The sequence below is a fragment of the Seriola dumerili genome, unplaced genomic scaffold (assembly GCF_002260705.1).
Source record: "Seriola dumerili isolate Sdu_G_001 unplaced genomic scaffold, Sdu_1.0 BDQW01000242.1, whole genome shotgun sequence".
In the NCBI taxonomy this organism is placed as follows: domain Eukaryota; kingdom Metazoa; phylum Chordata; class Actinopteri; order Carangiformes; family Carangidae; genus Seriola; species Seriola dumerili.
In genome coordinates, this window is record NW_019174497.1 from 6,987,305 (window position 1) to 7,005,879 (window position 18,575).

The window sequence follows — 18,575 nt, forward strand, 5'->3', positions numbered from 1 at the left end:
CAAACACACACACACACACACACACACACACACACACACACACAGCACACAGAGTGGTGAGGCCTGCTAAGAGTGTCCTGGCACTGGTAAGTCTTGCTGCTGGTGACCAGGGGGCAGAGGTTGATTGTTTCCTGGTACAACTGCTGCTGGTTCACCTTCACCTACAGGAGAGTCACATTGGCACAAGTTGATGGCATTTACATAATCACGAAGATGATGATGAAAGGCCATCAAATTTTACAGAATGATAACAAGGATAATATTCCCCTCCTTATTTACAACTTGTACTGATGACAGCTGAGTTTTGAGCTTCTTCAGATACGACTACTGGAGACATAGAAGCTTCAAGTTCTGCACATTTTGTTTTTGTGTACCTTTGTTTTTAAAAAAAAAAAAAAAAAAAAAAAAAAAAAAAAAAAGGTACACTTCACTGATTTTACAAATTAAATTAGATTAATTTGTACTAATGAGGAGTACTACTGCTACTGAGCTTATAAAAACAATGTCTTCTGTTGCTCTGAGAAAATAACCCTGGTGATGTCATAAAGGTCATCTTGTTTTTTTGCTGGTTTACATCCAATTAAAGATGCACTGGGAATTGTGGGTTGTAGCATTAGGATGTCTTGGCCTCTTCTTTTTGTTTCCTGTGAGTCCCCCTTTAACTGTGTTACTATAAAAATCTGCGTTAACCCTTGGTGGTTAAACTTAGACAACAATCTTTGCAATGCGATACTTACGTTTGACCTCAGCTTTTGTGCTTTGGGCTTTTAACCTTTCCATTTCTTCTACGGCCTGAGCAGAGAAACAAGGAGAGAAAATGTTACAGCATCACAAAGTAAGTGGGAACCTGCTCAGTTTATTCACTTGAATATTTTATAGTCTGTAGAGTGCCGACTTTACAGACAATATAATATTGTGCAGGTGCAGCTCACCACTTCTGTTACAAGGCCGTAAATATTTCTGAACAAATCATGCATATTGTATGATCAATTGGAAATGATTTAAAGTCATCAGAATTCTGGGTTACTGTGTGGATATTACTCAGTGTATTGGACTTGCATCAGGAAGAAATCCTAATTCCTCATTGTATTTTACCCGTATAATAACTTAATAATTAGTTTTTCAGTTCACCTGCTGTAGCCCCATCCTCTGAGCATTAAGTTCTTCTTGTTTCTTTTCAAGCTCCTCCCTCTGTTTCTGCAGCTCGACCGACTTCTTGTTGATGTCATTCTCCTCATTGGCCAGGTGCTGTTCATACTCCTTCAGCTCCTCCTCAGTGTAGAAGGAGTTTTGATCTAAAGTCTGTGGGGGGAAGAGCAGCACATGGGGCAGGGAATGGTCAGATGTAATGATTTATATAACGAATAGGGTGAAATTCAGACATGGATACGTAACCGCACCTGTCAAATTTTGTCAACTCATATCAAAATATAGCTTTTACCTCCCACTCGTCTTTTTCGAAGAACTCCTCCTTCTTAGTGGCCGCCATGAACTCACTCATTGACACAAGTCTGTCTTTATTGGTGTCCACCTTAACATCAACACAAGAAACTGCTTTAATCAATGTCCGTGCTATTACATGGTATTCAAGATTAACTATTGGCCACAACACTCCGGGGGGGACAGGAGGAAGAGTCAACATTTCAACTTCCTGCTGAAGCAATGACTCTAGTTTCCACTGCTGTTACTGTTCACACCACTGGTAATGTCTGCACAAGTTTGCAAGTTTCACTTCTGTGTAGAAACAGACAATTCAAGTGACACTACGATGTATGCATAATGTGTTTTTCCTCTCATCTAGTGTTCAAGGAAAATGACTTGATTAATCATTTGGGAGTGATATAATATATAATATTTCTGACTGAAACATGATATATCTGACATCAGTGCTGCACGTTTGATACAACATGGGGGGGAAAAATTCTAATGAAAAGTCTTTTACTGACTGCACTCTAGGTTTGCTTGTGTCATTTGTGGGCATGGACAGCCATGATCATCATCGCTGTGTTTATGATAAACATAAGAAAACCTCCATATTTGCTCTGTCACTGTGGCAGCTCACCTCATTCATAACATGCTCTCTCATTCGCAGCCTCTCCTCCTCCATCTCAACCATATCATCCTCTTCATTTTCAGGGTTGTACACCTTCTCCAGCTTCAAGACAAAGACACACACAAACACAGATACACAATTACGCCTTCATTTATATATTACATAATCCTAACACATGCAGAATGACGGCAGTTAGATGTAAACAGGTTAACATAAATACCTCTTTAGTGAAGAGAGCTTCAAGCTCAGTCTCATCAAAGAAACCATCTCCATTACTGTCTGCAACACAAAAGTGATTGGAATGAACAAACATCCCTTTTTGATGAGTTTTGTGACTAGCTGTAGAATCACACTTCAATGCTACATTCAGAACTAGTCCTGTTTCAAGGAGCTATCAGTGGAAACCTTTGGTAATTACAGATATTTTTGGCTCTTTAGAGACAAATATGGTTTCAGTGGTTACCGTGCATTTTGAAAAACGTCTTGGGGTCAAAGTATTCTGGGTCCAAACCATCTGCCTCCTGCCACACCTCCTTCAGCTGGTCCTCACTGCCCTGCGCACACAAGCACACGCACACACACACGAATCAGTTCAACTTCATTTTATGCATTTTGTTCATCCTCCCATTCAAGTCTAAATAAAACCTGCTCAACTGACAGTCCCAATAATTCCTCCATGTAAGAACTCAGATTATAACTGAGAATAATGACAGTTATAACTACTGCTCCTAATGAGCTGCAATCTCTGCTGCATTGACGTCATTCCGGCAGCAGGAGACTTACAGGATGGTTAACTTTGGGATGATCGGCGTGCTTCTTCTTCATCTCCTCGTAATGCTGCTCTTCCTTCTTGCGGTCCTCCTCATTCATGTTCTTCAGACGTTCCCTCCTCTCATGCTCCTTCATCATCTCGTATCTCCTGAACTCATCATGGCGGTCCTTGTCGAAGTTCTCCAGGTCTTTGGTCGCCTACAAATGAAAACAAAATGTTGAGGATGGGAATTCATACCTGGATTGTTCAGCTTTTATTTGCACACTTTTTCTGGAGTTGATTCATTCCATCCAACACAAGTAGTAAAGTCAGAGTCGTTCAATGGAGGATAAAGCAAACTACTTGGCTGAATAGATTTCAATTTCTAAGCTCACCCAGGGGCCCTGGCAGGATGCTGGATCAATCACAGACATGCTCTTCATGTTTACCTCATGCAGGGAAAGTTTCACAAATTGTTCAGTGCTGATATGCTTACAATTTCTAATGGCTGCTGATCAAGTGCTGATACACCTTTGTTCTGCTCTACAAAGCCTCTCAGTGGCTGTAATGGCCTGGGAAGTAAAACTGAGAGAAAAGACACCAAAAGTTGATCTGATACTCTAAGAAATAATGTTGTTGGTACAGTTGGTTTGTTGATATGGAGTCTGAAAACAGCTGTTTACCGTTGTAGGGCTGAAGTATGATTAACTGCTATTGATGTTCTGGATATTATAAATACACATGTGATTGTCCTAAAATGTCCTAAAGTGTCAAAAGCTCAGTCTGTACCTGGCACCCACTGAGACTGTTTTGTAGGAACATATGGGTAATCCTTTATTCTACAGCTCTGCGGATACCTTGAACACAGTAAATGGAAATGTTATGACAGTTGATAGGTAAGTGTCAAATGAAAGCCTCATCAACAATGCAAACACTCATTTTACAGTACTGTTTGCATTCCACCAGTTCCAAGACATTAACAGTATATAAATGACTGTAGAACAAAGAATAACACTAAAACAAAAACTTAAACCAAACAAAATAATGTCAGGATTTACATGGATATGATTGTTAACTCCACTGTAAAAGCAGAGAGATATTCAAATCCAGTAAGATGACTTCCTCTTCCTGAATTCAAAGGAAACATGTTCCTCTCTAAATCCAATGAATTTACCTCTGGTGAGCTAGTCTCCTCCAACCAAGCACATAAAGCTGCTGTGACTGCCTCCAAGTTATAACATCTAAAATCAAAACAGGCCGGACTGGCAGAGCTCTTATGCGATTGGTCGCACTGTTTGACACCTGTAATTCTCCCGCCATGCTTATTATATATGAGGCAAGGTGCTCTTTTCTGTGATTATATGTATGACTGTGATATAGTTACACATAAGCAACAGCACTACAGCAGGGGAACATGGTCTGTATAAACATAAAACAAAAACAGTCTCCAGCAAAGTGTAAAAATGTGTATATGAGATAACCTACTAGTGCTAATGCCTGCATGTGCCACAACTGCAGCTGCTGCATAAAAGGTTTTCATTAAAAAAAAATAAATAAAAAAAAACTCATCTACTATAGTAAAGATCTATTTAGCATTTTTACATCACTGTCTGTACCGATTTGATGAGGCGGTCCAGGTCCTCCACCTCAAAAGTGTCTGGGTTCATGTGGTTCAGGTGCTCAAACTGTCTCAGCAGGGCCTGATGGTCCACTGTCCGGCCTGTAAGGGAGGGAATAATGAGACGTTTTACTGAACTGTAAAGCTGTTAGATCAAGTGTTTTAAAAAGGTGAAGCAGATCTTTCACTTATTTTAGACTGCATGTTCTAAAACCTGAGACTGAGCGATTGTGGCATTCAATAAACTGACTTGTTTGGTTACTCTTCCCCATGTGCTTTCCAAAGACATTTTGTGCTTCAGCAGTTCTTTAGTGTACTGGCACACAGCCAGAGGTAAGCACAGGCTTTGTTTACTTAAGCTACAGATCAAATTTACTCTGGGAAAGAGCTCAGGAAGAGACGGTAAGGGTAAATGTATTTCTAAACATAATGGTAAGCGATTTCTGTTTTTGTATTTAATCTGCCACCATCTCTACAATGTTTTTCTACACATCCTGTCCAACTTGCATCACCTTGTCATAATGTCTCTGAGTATTATGTTTTTAAAACATGTTCACCTCAACCTGTACTTCTGGTCTTTAACTACACTTATGAATATTGATGGATTCTTAATCTAATTTCAAATTCAATTCAAAATTCAACAGTTCCCAGTGGCCAGTAGAAGTCACTGTCAGCTGAGGGAGGAAGTATATTACATCAGGTTCCTGTGTCTCAGAGCCACATTAGACTACATTAGATGATGACCCAAGTGCTGGCTTCTTTTACAAAACTTCTTGTGCAATGTCAAGAAGCACACGTTTGTCAGTGACACATCAGCAACATACGCAGGATACTCACCATTCCCCTCCTGGATGTCATTTTTGGCTTTGAGGAGCATCCGTAGCCTGCTCATCTCCTCCCTCTTCAATTCGTCCAGCTTTGTCCGAAAATTGTGATGGACAAAGTCCAGCTCTTTGGAAAGTTTGCCTTGCTGCAAGCACAAAATCAACACACCACGGCTCAATACGAATTGTTTGTGTTGGTAAAAAGCTTACAAAGTAACAGGCTGTTTAGTGAGTGTGTAGCTGTACCTTGATATCATCCATGTTGGCATTTTTTAGTTTTTCTTTAAAGTGGGGGTCTTTCTCGAGGTACTCAATGACTTCCCTGAGGTAGCGGTCATAGTGCAGCCCAGTCTCCTGAAGCATAAACGAAAGCACACATCAGTGTTTAATTTGTTCATGTCTAACTTGAATTAGGGCTATTACCCGATATTGTTGACATTTGTTTTGAGCAAATACTATAATATAAACTAAATTTACATTTCTCTGTCAATCTTTGACTCACAAACAGGTTCATGTGAAGTAGGTCTTTCTGAGATCATATAAGCCCAAACAGTTCCCTCCTTTGGATGACTGAGAGGTATTTGGTGTAATAAGCTATATGACTGAGATTTAAATGAGAGATGTCCAGCTGACTCACAGCACTCTGTGGTGGCCCCAGCTCCTCCTCATGAGCCTTTTCTTTGGTCTTGTCCACACTGATAGGCACTGACTGGATACAAAGCCACAAACTCAGCAGAACCAACCCACAACGGGCCAGTGCTTTACCCCTCACCATCTGGTTAAGGACAAAATAAGAAATAAAAAAAGGAATTATTTGGGTATGATATTAAGTGAGGATGGTACATCTTACTCAGGTTTGTTTAATTATACTGAAATTGTGCCTAAGGCCCATGTGTCAAATGTTAAACCAGTAGAGTGTGGTTTGTGTTTACAGAGGACTACACACTCAATTTCTCAAGCATTGCAAAAGGGGTACAAACCACAATTTCACCTGGAGGCACAGTGGGATGAGGTTATGCAAGTTACTCTTAATCTGAAAAGCATCTCTGTAGTACAAGCGAAGGACTGTGCAACACACGTGTTTGGTGGATAAAGACACACCGAGCTTACTTTAAAACAATGCCTCTGCCAGAGCCTTACAAACTGAAACCTGTAACTGCCTAACAAACACATAAGCTAGTGGTGTCTTTTACAGAACAGGTAGTTTATGGTGAGGATGGCAGCTAATTCATTATCCCATAGATATAGAAAAGCTACAAAACAAGCCCTAGTATTTATAATACATTTCAATAATTAACACAGTTAATGTAAAATAACACCTATTTGTAAAACGATACTTACTTCGAGCTTCTGTTTTCACTCTTCACTGCGCTGCGACTGTTCAGTTTTCCTCCAAGTGCCCGAGCTTCACTGGAGCTTGTTTATATCCTGTCATCCACCACCAATACAAGCCTCCTATGGCCACAACCTACAGAAAAAGGCTGTGTTCACCATGGCAACGCCCCGCCTCCACCGCCTCTTATTGGGCAGAAAAAGTGTACTTTCTTTGTGAAAGAGTCGCGTTGAGAGCTGATTGGCCAGTACACGTGTCAGTCAAAGTCTAAGCAAACGGTCAACCAGTGGCTTAAGGTGCGTTGAGCCAAACCGTACGTGGCGTTCAGTCAACCTCCGGTGAGGGCGGAGTTAGTGTCTGGCGTAAGAGAGAGAAACACTATTCATAGCTTAAATGTGGATTAAAATGTACTGTTTGTGTGTTGTGTATTGAGTATTTAGTCTTGATAATTGCTTCATTATGGAACATCTCGTTCACATTTTATACAACACACACATAGTTGGGAGTTTATTAGGTACACCTGGGTAAAACTAAGGCAGTCAACATACAACAGTCCTGCAGTAAATCCTACTGTCATGAAGGTTTCATTGTTCCGTTTGTGTTGAAATTGTTTTAGAGAGGTGTTGATTCATTTTGGAGAATGCAGTTTGTGCTGGTGTTGAACAGTATGGCATTAAACACATTATTTATCCCCCCTCACTGACAAAATAATAGAAACACCTGTGGGACTCACGCAGTGCAATTCAGCAGCACCACAAACTGCAGTCTCCACAATTACCATAAAATTAAATCAGCACCTCTCTAAAATAGTTTCAACACAAACTGAACATTATGACCTGAAGGTAGGATTTATTGCAGGATTGTTGGATTAGAGTACATTAGTTCAGCCAGGTGTACCTAATTAACTGCCAACCAAGTATATGTACTAACAGCAGTGGAGGTATTCAAATCTTTAAATTAACCAAAAGCAGCATCATAACATAACATCATGTAAAATGTTCCAATTAAAGTAAAAGTTCTGTGTTCAAAATGTGTATTATCATATTGTGTACACACAATAAGATATATATATATATATATATATATATATATATATATTTATATATGATGTTGTGTGGACATCTATGTTTCTGTTGGAAGAGGAATATGTCCTGGCTGTGAAAAAAAACAAACTCACCCGTTATTACATCATGCTGCATGGGTATAAAATACAACTGCTATGTATAAAATAGTATAATGTATATGAAATTTGTATGAAAGTTGCCATAATCATGTATATATAAATACATATAACACAGAGTTGTATTTGTATACAGTTCATAGCAGAACATTATTGTAATCAGTGTTATGACCCAGAGGTCATTTGGAGTACTTTTCTGATGTGTAATTTGTGTGTGCTTTAATGTGTGCTGGTGTTGTGGATATCTCTCTTTCTTTCTAGGGTTCCTGCTGAGGTGTGTGTGTGTGTTGGGATGTAGGTGTGCAGGGGCTGATTGAATGATTGACTGTGTGAGTTTGTAGGTTGTTCCAGGGAGCTGATTGGTGCCAGCCTCCAGGCTTGCAGTTTTAAGGCCAGCTTCTTCCAGTTTCTGCAGGGCCTCATCTCTTCCACTTCCAACCAGCCTGCAAGCCAACATGTTCGGATATTGTATATAGTTGCTCATGTGAAATGTCAGCCCAGGTGCCGTAGGGGTGGGTAGCAATTTTGTTTAACCTAATTTTCTCCTGTTTTTGTTAGATTAGGAGTTAGGTTAGTGGCTTGTTTTTTTGTTTCTCTTTTGTTTGAGTAGGTAAGTTTAGGTTCCTTAGTCTTAGTTACTTCTGTTTGTTATTTTGCTGTTAGCCCACCCTGAAGAGAAAGAAATCTTGAATAAAAACCTTAATGGGCTGTAATTCCTTGTGGCTGGTGGTTCTTGGGAGCTGGGAAGAGGGGAGTCTCTCAGCATTCATGTTGCGCCAGGGTTTCCCCTAGGCTGGGTTGTAACATCAGTGATACATACATTTTCCTCCTACTGGTGATAACATATGGGAAACAAGCTTACATACACAACTAACTTGAAATGTAAAATATGCTGTAGCAGTACATAGTGCAGACCACAGTGACTTGAGACTTCATTTGAGACTTGGGATTTGGGACACAACACAAGTTTTTTTGCAGGATAACGCTGCCTTTTTCTCTTTTTTTATTGTCAGAAATTCTAGAAATACTCAAAGTCTGTGTAATTAGTTCAGATCTACAGAATTTTATTACAAAAAGATCCAATGAAGGGAGAACTACTAACTACTACTAAAAATAAAATTTATATAATTATTTATTACAATATCTTATATTATTATTATATAATGATATTATTATATAATTATTATAATTTATATATTTATTGTAGTCTGAATTCTAATCTCACACTTGATGGCTAATTTATACAGAGAAAGTGAAAAGAAGACCTATAGTTTAACGTGCTTGTGTTCCATTTCATGTATTGTTCTACAAATCATTAGGTAATTTAACCTCTGTCATGATTCTTGTAAACTGTGACACAGGCCATATGTGATGGTGTGTCTCCCAATAGGTTCTGTTGGGACAGTTCAAGTCAAAAGTCCTGGGCTGATTTTTATTCCCACTCCATCCCTGTTCCCTCCCTTGTTATCATGTATTACTTTATAGATAAAGTAGTGATGATAATGCAGTACATGCTTTAAATTCCTGAGATGCGGCAATGCTCTAAGCAGACCGGATGGCATGCATGGAACACTCATCACAACCATAAGTGACTTGAGACTTGACTTGGACTCCATTTTCTGCTGCTTTATATTTCTAATCCACTACATTTAATAGGCAAATATTTTTAGTATTTATTTGATAACTAAAAATAAATAACATATAAGATTCTGAAATGGGCCATTCTGCATAATGTCTTCTTTTACTTAATGTACTTGAAACTACTACTTTATACTTTTTCTTATTTGTTGATTATATTTTGTATTATAAATCTGCAAAGTAACTAAAGTGATCTCTCTCTGAAACGTGGTGGAGTAAAGGCATAAAGCAGCAAGTAAACTGTAAGTACCTCAAAATTGAGTAAATGTTTGTTGTAATGTGATGATCCAAAAATATGGTCTAATAAATAATAATTTACCTATGACAAGAGCCATTCGACTACATTTTAAGTACATTTTGCAGATCTTATGCATTTTTGCTTAAATTACATTTTTAATGCAGGACATTTACTTATAACAGAGTATTTCTACACTGGGGTATTACTACTTTTCCATAAGTCAAAGATTTCAGTACTTCTTCCACCAGAACACGCTGGACTCAGCTGTATGAACATCCCTCCAGGATTTACGTAAATACATTTATTTCGACACTAACAGCTGTGGCCCACACAGCGGAGCTGTTCTGCTGTTTAAGCCTCAGTAAAGTGACCCAGCCTGGCAAAGACGCTATCCAACCGTGTCCAACCAAACCTCCATCCAACCACCTCAACAGGAACTGACGTCCCCTCTGTGCAAGTGGATGGAAAAAATGCAGCTGCAGGAAAAATGGCTCCAAACACCGCACCGCTGAAAGGTGAGAAGTTAACCTTTTTTTTTACAGTTAATGTCTGGGTGTAAAGTTTTAGCTTGTACTCGCCTGAATTCGTCGGTTCCGTTGTATCAGGTCGTTTCCCGTGTGACCAAACCTGCATTTCTTCCTTGTTGTGGGCAGTTGGCAGGACCAAAGCAGTTGCCTGGATACTTTTAAATTATTAATTCAGTGTCCTCAAAGTACGGAGCAGTCATGTAAGTTGTCGTTGTTTAGCTAAAGTCAGTCGTGTGTGTGTGTCTCTGTGAGCGACATGGTTGCCTGCTTTGTGTGCAGTTGTATTGGGTTTAGCGGCTAAACTTAGCATCCAACAAAGTTAAAGTTCCAACCAACCGCTATCAAAAGTATCAAGAAGTGACTTTTGATCGGGCTAGCCGGGTAAGTTAGCTAGGCTACTTTCATATAATCAGTTGAAAGCCTGTGGTCTCTTATTAACAATCAGCTAGCTCCTATTTTAAGAGGCGTACAGTGTTAGAAAAGCGAGTATTTATGGACTATACACATCAGTTGGTGTCAGGTGAGCATCAGCCGACAGGTTAGCTTAGCCATTTGGGTTGTTTACAAAAAAGACGTTAGTCGTTTTAAAGCCAAAAATAAACTGCTCGATGTAATTGTGCCGTAGCGTTACTTTCATTTTGTGACATAGACAAACAAATCACATTTCCGTCGGTTGACTGTCTTCCAAAATCCTACGTGATAATACAGTATCCCAGTGCTAACTATTAACACCTGGGATATGATGAAATTCTGTTTTCCTCAAAGTCATTGGAGGAAAAGTTGAGCATTTTAACTCATTGAAATGCAGAAATGAACATTATATAGTCTGAATAACATCCTTTTTAAATGGCCACTAACTGACTTAGAGAGGTGCCAAATGGGCAATCATATGTTCAGTTAAAAGTCTTGCAGTTTAAAAGAAAGGATAAATTTAGAGTTTTTGTGACTTTGCATGAATTTATTAATTCAGATGCAGAGTAAACCACAGTGAAACAGCCATAGGATTTTTTTTTGGATACTGGCCAAAGGGAGGACATTAGGGATTTCAGCTCTCCACTGCTCCAATATGGCCCTGTCAGTTTTTGTTTTTGTTTCTTTTTATAGACATAATGTTCTGCACAGGCCAGCCTCAGTAGTAGATAAGCCAGTGCAAAAAGAGAGAGCGAGAAACATGATGTACTGTATTGTTTCCTTTACTTAAAATGACAGAACATAACTTACAAATCTCTGAACTTGATCTGGTTACTTATTTCCCTCTTTAAAGATGTTGTCCTGTACTTTGATCAGCTGAAGAGTGTATTGCCAACATCTGCACTTTTGCAATGCTAGTGGAAGCAAAGCTCTCGCTCAGTCTCATGAGATCAAATTCTAAATTCAGACTATGAAGAAGAATTTTGGTGTACTACGCTGTGCAGACAAACAATGTTCAAATCAACAGATCTTTGTTTCAAATTGTAGTGGGGATTGCAAAGTTTCAGACACCAATTCTGTTTTTTTGGTGGAAATGTGTATAAAATTACACTAAAATATTTATAATTTGAAGGCAGCCATAAAAAATATTTGATGTGATCACTCTTTGCCTTTACCACCACTTCATATTATGGATAAGGATCTAAACATCTGAAGTGCCTAAAGCTTTTGCAAAGTACTGTATATCACTCAGTATAAGAATAATTGGCCTAAAAGTAAAAGCTGGAACAGGCTGATAAGAAAAAGGCATTACTGTCAGGCAGTATAGAATAAGATGTTGTTACATCCTTAAAGATACCTAAAGGGTGAATTAAAATAAACTGAATATTAAGGAGGGGGGGGGGGGTAAAACCATGATGGAGGTTTTGCCAAATCATCAAGCAAGTGATGTGGGAAATCTCCAGACGCCCAGAGTCTCATTTGTAACTGGGACCTCTGCATACTTTTCACTAGTGTAGCTGTTGTCTTCTCAATACTTGAACAGTGCTAATGTCATGCTCAAATGTTGAATTATGCTCCTATGGGACAAGGGCTCTGCCATCCTTTGCCATGGTGCAGTGGAACAGAGTTTGCACTATTTGTCTTGGCTACAGCTGGCTTTTCTCCACAAGTGGTGGTTTCTTCCTTTGTATGTCTCCTGCTGCCATATACGGGCTTTAACAATATGGCCATCTTGATTAAGGATCTTTTGTATGTAGCCATGGTTTTGGTGATCTATGTGTAGCTTGAGACCTATTGAATGTCCTTGGTTAAAATAGAATTCTCAGCCTTGCCTGAACTGGGACTATGTTGGACTGATCTGCCCAATCTGCTATGATCTACAGTGCCAAACGGTTAAGAAAAACAAGACTAATGTTTATGAATTTAAATCACATTACGTGATTTGTCAGATGGAAGCAGTGTTTACATACAAAATAATCAGGAAGCAGCTGCCGTTCAGTGTCTAGCTCAGTATGTTAACTCGGATACTTGGCAATTAAGGTGCTCTGACCTTTTGATTATGGAACAGTGACTTGAACTACTAAGCTTAGTCTGTCAGAGTGTGCATTCTTACTGTGTGCAAAATCAATAATATACAGATGAACTACTTTGGTCAGCGCATGTGACATTTCTGCAGAGAATTAATCCATCAGTGACACCAGGCACCAAAAGATCATGACCTTTCTCTTTATGCATTTGGTTTCCCCGAGCTGTTTTCCTGGAAGACTTTGGCACTAAGCTCTCCTAGTCAAATGCTTAATGAATGCAGCCACATTGTCACTGCCTTCTGGTGTTAGCACAGCTGATAAGACAATCTTGGGCCATGGTACTAACATAATGCTAACAGAGTGAGAGAAAGCCAGAGGAAGAGAGAGACCCGTCGGGCTGCTTAGCATGCCAAATTCCTCAGCTGCACAATAGTGCTAGGCTAGCCTGAGCCCCAGCAGAGCCTGCCTTCACCACAATGGGAGGGGAAGCTCAGGAGAGGCCGGTGACGCCTGGGGAGAGAAGGAACTCACTCAACCCTGGGGCTGTTCGTTCGATGAATGGCTGCTTTGAAAAAGGCGCTGTGTCATTTTAGGGTCACAAAACACTGTTTGCAGCAATGTTTTTCTCATGTTATAGATGCGGGATACTTTTGGCTCCTTCCTGTTGTAAGCTAACCATAAATAGTTCCGATTATCAAGAAGGGAAGATGCCCTTGTTTGTCAACAACTTTGGGTTTTTAAGTGTTGGTCGAAGAAACAAGCAGTTTGATGACATCGCCTTGGGATTTGGGAAGTTATGATGCGTATCTGTTAGTGTTTTCTTATATTCCATAAAGTAATCAATCAACTTATTAATGGAGAAATTAATTGGGAGATTAATGGATAATGAAAATAAAGGAGCTCACGCATTTGTAAGTTAACTGGTCAGCCCAACTGATTAATCAAACAACTGAAATATTCACTGTGCAATGTCAAGGTGAACAACATAGAGGTACAGTAATAGTAGAGAGCTTGCTGTGAGTGAGTGTGTGAGCTAATCGATTTAAATACTATGAACATGCTGCTAATGTAGCCTGTGCCAGTTGTATGACCTAACTGATGCCCTTGACTACAAAACAAGTACAAGTATTGGCTGTGCATGTGTGACAAATGGCAGCCAATCAATAAGCAATCAAATCATGGTTACGGCAACAAGGACTAGGGAAGCTTTAGATGAAGAACTGCCAATTAACAAGTGAGCCTAATGAACAAGCTGAGCTTTGGCTGCCTGTAGCTCAGCAGGAAGAGCAGGTTACCTTATGACAATGTCCACATGCTGCAGTGGACTGGAGCAAAAACACTGAACCCCAGCATCTTGCATCAGTCTGTGTATGTGGGGGTGGCACCTTGTAAAGTTTTTTCAAAGGAATGCACAATATAAATGCGGTCTACTCATCATTTACCTTTGTGATATCCAGATATATTTAAACAAGCTTTTATGGAGTTTCCTCCATGAATTGTTTAAGAGTTGGTGTCAAAGGCCCTGTATCACTTCAATTTCATTTTAATGACCATTGGTTTTTGGTACAGCAGGGTGATAAGGGTCAGTTCATATTGACAGCAATATGTATAATACATAGACTAGCATTGGACATGCTACTGCACAGTAAACATGATTTGATACAGATTGTATTTTCATCAAGTTAACCTTTTAGCAGACACCCATAGCTGTTGCAGTAATATGGGGATCCTGAAATGCTTGTATATCATTAAGAAAAAGACATTTCTAAATGTTTGCTTTGAACCTGTTTGACCACCTCTTTTTACTTATCCAAATGTTTTTTCCCCCACTCTTTTTTAGGTGTTTAAAGCTTTGCTCCGCAACATTTTGGGCCACCTGACTTAAAAGCCGTCACACTCATGGCACCTTCCAGTTGACAGAATGGCCCAGATATCAAGTGGTAATGGGTTCAAGCTGGATGTCCCCCAGCCAAAGGGGGTTGTGGGTAAAGAGGAAGCCCTCCGGATGGAGGAAGAGGCTTTAGCAAAGTTGCAAAAGGAGAAGAGACACACTCTTTCAGCTTTCTCATCAACATCATCTTCATATGCAACGTCCACATCCTCCTCAAAACCAAAACCATCTAAATATACCACTACTGCTCCTCAACCTTTACCCTGTACTAGTAGACCAGAAAAAGACCTCATTGTCTTCCCAGAGACCAAGAAGCAGGCAGAGCAGGACAAGTTCAGGGATATTGATGTGGACAAACTGACCAATGAAGAACTTGAAAAGCTCCTACTGGATGAAAACTTTGGGGCTAACAGCAAAGTGTCCCGCCCCTCGTCACTGCTGCGGTTTAACCTCAGTGCTTCCTACCCTGGAGGCCATCCCTGTAGTTCCTCTCCTTTCCAGGGCAGCCAGTGGACACCTGTTCTGTCCACACCATCAAGCTCCAGTGTGTCCACTCCCACCCATCAGCCCACCCCAATGTTCCCCTCTGCTCCATTCCCCAAACCAGGCACATTTCAAAATGGCTTCACTCCTACCATGCCGCCCTTCATGGCCCTGCCACCGCAGCAGGCATCCTTTATGGCCTTCACTCCCATCCAGCCTGCTGCTGGCATGGTCTTCCCACAACCAGCCGTGGACCCAGAGATGGCCAAACTGTTCGACAAGATTGCCAGCACCTCAGAATACTTGAAGAATGGCAGATCGGCCAGCACTGACCTAGATTCCTCTCAAGTGGGCACAGCTTCTCTGGCTCCCAACCCACCACCCCAGCAGCCAGCAGGGATGGAATCATCTGGCATCAGTCGCTTTGACTGGCTGGATCTGGACCCTCTTACAAAGCATAAAGCTGAGAATGAGCACACATCTCTGGCATCAGGAGGTGCCGCACAGACAGTACCAGGAGTTCCTGCAGGGGATCCTTGGGATGCAGTGCTTGAGACAGAGGGGAACAGTAATAGCAGCAGCCCCCCGCTGGAGGTGAAAGCATCACTGTCAGTTCGCTCACAGCAACGGAGGGCATCAACAGGAGCTGCTGTCACTAGGAGTCACTCACTCAACATCCCAGGGACCTCCTCCCAGCACAAACCAAACAATCAGGTAGGATCACAGTTGCATGTAAATGTTCAAAAAATATATATATATGTTTTCTTACCTTTAAGATATCGGGTAAAGTCTGCAGAGATTAGGCCTTTTCACGCTACTCATTTTGGTGTGACAAAACAGGAAATAAATTAACATGAAAGGCCCTGGTAACCTTTTTACTATTAGCAATGTGCTCAAACATGAAAGCGTATTGTCCTCCAAAATTAACATCAGGAATTTCTGTGCTATTTTGTCTGTGCTCTTTTTACTGGTTTGAAGTGGGTAGGGCTGAGTTTGAAAAAGGTGATGTCATATACTTTAGTGCACATAATATATTATGATCAGGGGTTGGCAATAATTGATTCATGATCTGATAACAATTGTTGGGTTGTTTGCCAATGTTGTCAGACCACTGTCAATTAAATCTGATCAACCAACGCCCACCCAGTTCTAAAGAAGCAGGTTAGCTGAACTTTGTGTTAAATTGTCTTTTCCTGAACTTAAATTGTTGCTTATTTTGTCATTTAATGTTATAGAGAAAAACTGCTTATAGATTTGGGCTTTAATAATGGCTACTACTCCCAGGTCCCTGGTATTATGAATGCTGGCTCAATCATTATTAGTTACACCTGTATCCTGTTCTGTTAAGCATTGTGTTTGACATTCACACATCTGGGGGCTGCAAACTTCACTTTGTCTTTTTGCTTTTAGACACTGAACAGTTAAATTGAAACAGGGGGAGAACTACATTAGTGCTTGGCAGTGTTGGTCATTGATTTTCCTCAACCATACTTTACTATCCACACTAGTGGGTTTCAGCTTTCCACCTGCTGGTCTGCTGCCACCCTGAAAAGTCAGTTTACTAACAGCAATGTGTCTTTGCACACTGTTGACAGCATTGACACAATTATGCATGGCAGAGTAAATGATTAAATACAACCACAGCTTATATAACATGACCCAATGTGAGTAAAGTTTAGTCAGAAGAGATGATGGTGGATCTTCTTGTTTAGCCAAAATGCTCATAAACATACTGCTTACAACTGCATGTATACTTTTCAGTCATTTAGGAGCACAAGCACAACATCCTCTTTACTTGTGCTCCCTGTAATTAAGTTTTTCACTGTGGTGAGCGACCCACTGTTTCACCCCACAATTTCCTTTCAACCACATTTTGTGATTACTTATGCCAAGCAAACATGAATGATCTCATTTCTTGTGATGAATATTTAGAACATTAATTTGGGACAGTGCTGTGGGCAAGTGGCATGGTATATTGTTGCTTCTAAATCTTATTTTTCTTCCCTAAAACTAAGCAACCATCTGTCATTTGGCTGGCAGCTATGAGCTGAGGTGGAGAGACAGGACAAGCATTTCAGTGTAGAGCAGTGTGGCCATGCTGAGGCCCACCAGACAAAAACAAATTTGTTATCACATGTCTTGCTCTTCACTCAGTATCTGGGAGTCGGATTACGAAGAAGTAGTTAATCTCCTGCCTGAAAATGAAAGCTCTTCTATGCTTAATCAGAACTGCTTTTCAGATACTATGACAGAAGTTAAAAGCTCCTTTAGGATGTTTGGACAGGGACAGTCTGGCTGTCAATATCTATTGCCACTATATGTATAGTACAGTCACCTCTGTATTCGAGGCATGTGTGTCAAGATACAAGATACAAACAATACTGGGACCCTCTCATCAAGATATTTCTTTAAATTACCATTAGTGGTCAAAAACAATCCAGAATACTTTTAAAGTCCTGACTGGCTATTCTGCTGGACACTCTATCAGTTTTTTTGCAGCTCTCAAGACCTCCACTTCCTGTTCATTGTGTTTCTCTGTTAGGACCAAACAATTGGTCTCTGTGGTATGTTTCTTACGCCAGGGTGATAATTAACCTTGCAGGACTGTACAAGGCCTTTATTTCCAGAATTCCCCACGACAGCTAAAAACCAGGAAATTTGACACTATTTGAACATGGAAAGATTACTGTACAGTGCAGTCAAAAATTAAATTTATAAACATGACCAACTGAGGGCAGTTTCAATATGCTGTGCCACTAGGTCTTTCAAGTCAATGTTAAGGACTGTACAGATGTATACTTTGCCGCTCATCAAAGGCAACTTGTCCTGTCTTTACACTCAGCTGTGTCTCTAGGGTTGAGGAATGTCTGTTCCCTTGAAAGGATGAAACGGTGTTTGTTTACACTTGCCTATATGTTATGTCTAGGTTCAAGCCTGTGTTTGCTGGGCAGACTCCTGTGTTGTGTAACCTGAACCTTTTTAGCTCAGTGCTCTTCACATGCTTCCCTCTATACTGTCACTTTTTTCATCTGCATCTATCATGTCTGCAGTTGAGTATGTGAGGAAGAGCTGATATGTACATTTGCTTGCTCTCCTAGTTCCATCTGCTTGCCTGGCAGTCAGCGCCCATGTTGTTATAAACAGGAACAAGCTGGTCCAGCTCCCCTGTGCCGCACAGCAATACCAGAATGACCTCACAAATTGTCCTCATAGGTTGCTGTGCCAACTCTCATTTTAGGAGAATGAGATGTTGTATTTCCATAATTTTTGGATACGTGTTTCATGCCGTACTGTGTGCAAGTCTGACTAGATCCTGTGATATGGTTAAATAAGGCATACTCTCTGTACCTGCTTCTAAATAGCCTGTGGCTGGAAAGTTTTTAATTTGAAGCAACAGCTTGTAATTTTTTTCTATTTACAATAACAGTAGCTATAACTCAAACAGCATGGCAATAGAGAACAATCAGAAAACAGTTAGGGTGAAACTAGACTTCAAACCCCAGAGACTATAATAAACAGAAGCTACTAAACCACTGAAAGCTGAACATAGCAAATCAGAATGGTTGTTTCCGACAGTCAACTGCATGGGCCACATGTATAA

The 18,575-nt window shown here is 40.3% G+C and overlaps 2 protein-coding genes across 3 annotated transcripts in view; one reads left to right on the plus strand and one right to left on the minus strand.

Annotated features, from left to right (window-relative positions):
- Position 1: 1 nt before the first annotated feature.
- nucb2 (nucleobindin 2) lies at positions 2-6,691 on the minus strand. Its single transcript, XM_022756102.1, has 13 exons — positions 6,588-6,691; positions 5,884-6,021; positions 5,493-5,600; positions 5,260-5,392; positions 4,421-4,524; positions 2,837-3,022; positions 2,517-2,607; positions 2,274-2,332; positions 2,063-2,155; positions 1,442-1,531; positions 1,132-1,302; positions 738-792; positions 2-161 (listed from the first exon to the last, which is right to left on the minus strand). Exons 2-13 carry the CDS (start codon positions 6,019-6,021, stop codon positions 67-69), a joined length of 1,323 nt encoding a protein of 440 aa, XP_022611823.1. The 5' UTR covers positions 6,588-6,691; the 3' UTR covers positions 2-66.
- Positions 6,692-10,072: 3,381 nt separating this feature from the next.
- Positions 10,073-18,575, plus strand: part of pik3c2a (phosphatidylinositol-4-phosphate 3-kinase catalytic subunit type 2 alpha) — a 48,520-nt gene continuing 40,017 nt past the window's right edge. Inside the window, exons 1-2 of one of the 2 annotated variants that reach the window (XM_022755938.1) lie at positions 10,073-10,150; positions 14,441-15,688. In XM_022755938.1, coding sequence (XP_022611659.1) covers positions 14,522-15,688 — 1,167 coding nt within the window. In that variant the 5' untranslated portion in view covers positions 10,073-10,150; positions 14,441-14,521. Of the gene's footprint in view, positions 10,151-10,297; positions 10,363-14,440; positions 15,689-18,575 lie in introns of those variants that run through there. The other variant, XM_022755940.1, reaches the window with a different exon arrangement.

What these genes read in the sequence shown, in the direction of transcription:
- nucb2 (XM_022756102.1), bottom strand. Translation starts at nt 6,021, where the DNA reads ATGGTGAGGGGTAAAGCACTGGCCCGTTGTGGGTTGGTTCTGCTGAGT. An exon ending in TGACATCCAGGAGGGGAATG is followed by an intron (nt 4,525 to 5,259) that starts GTGAGTATCCTG and finishes CCTCCCTTACAG; the next exon opens with GCCGGACAGTGGACCATCAG. An exon ending in AAGCTCTCTTCACTAAAGAG is followed by an intron (nt 2,156 to 2,273) that starts GTATTTATGTTA and finishes TTTGTCTTGAAG; the next exon opens with CTGGAGAAGGTGTACAACCC.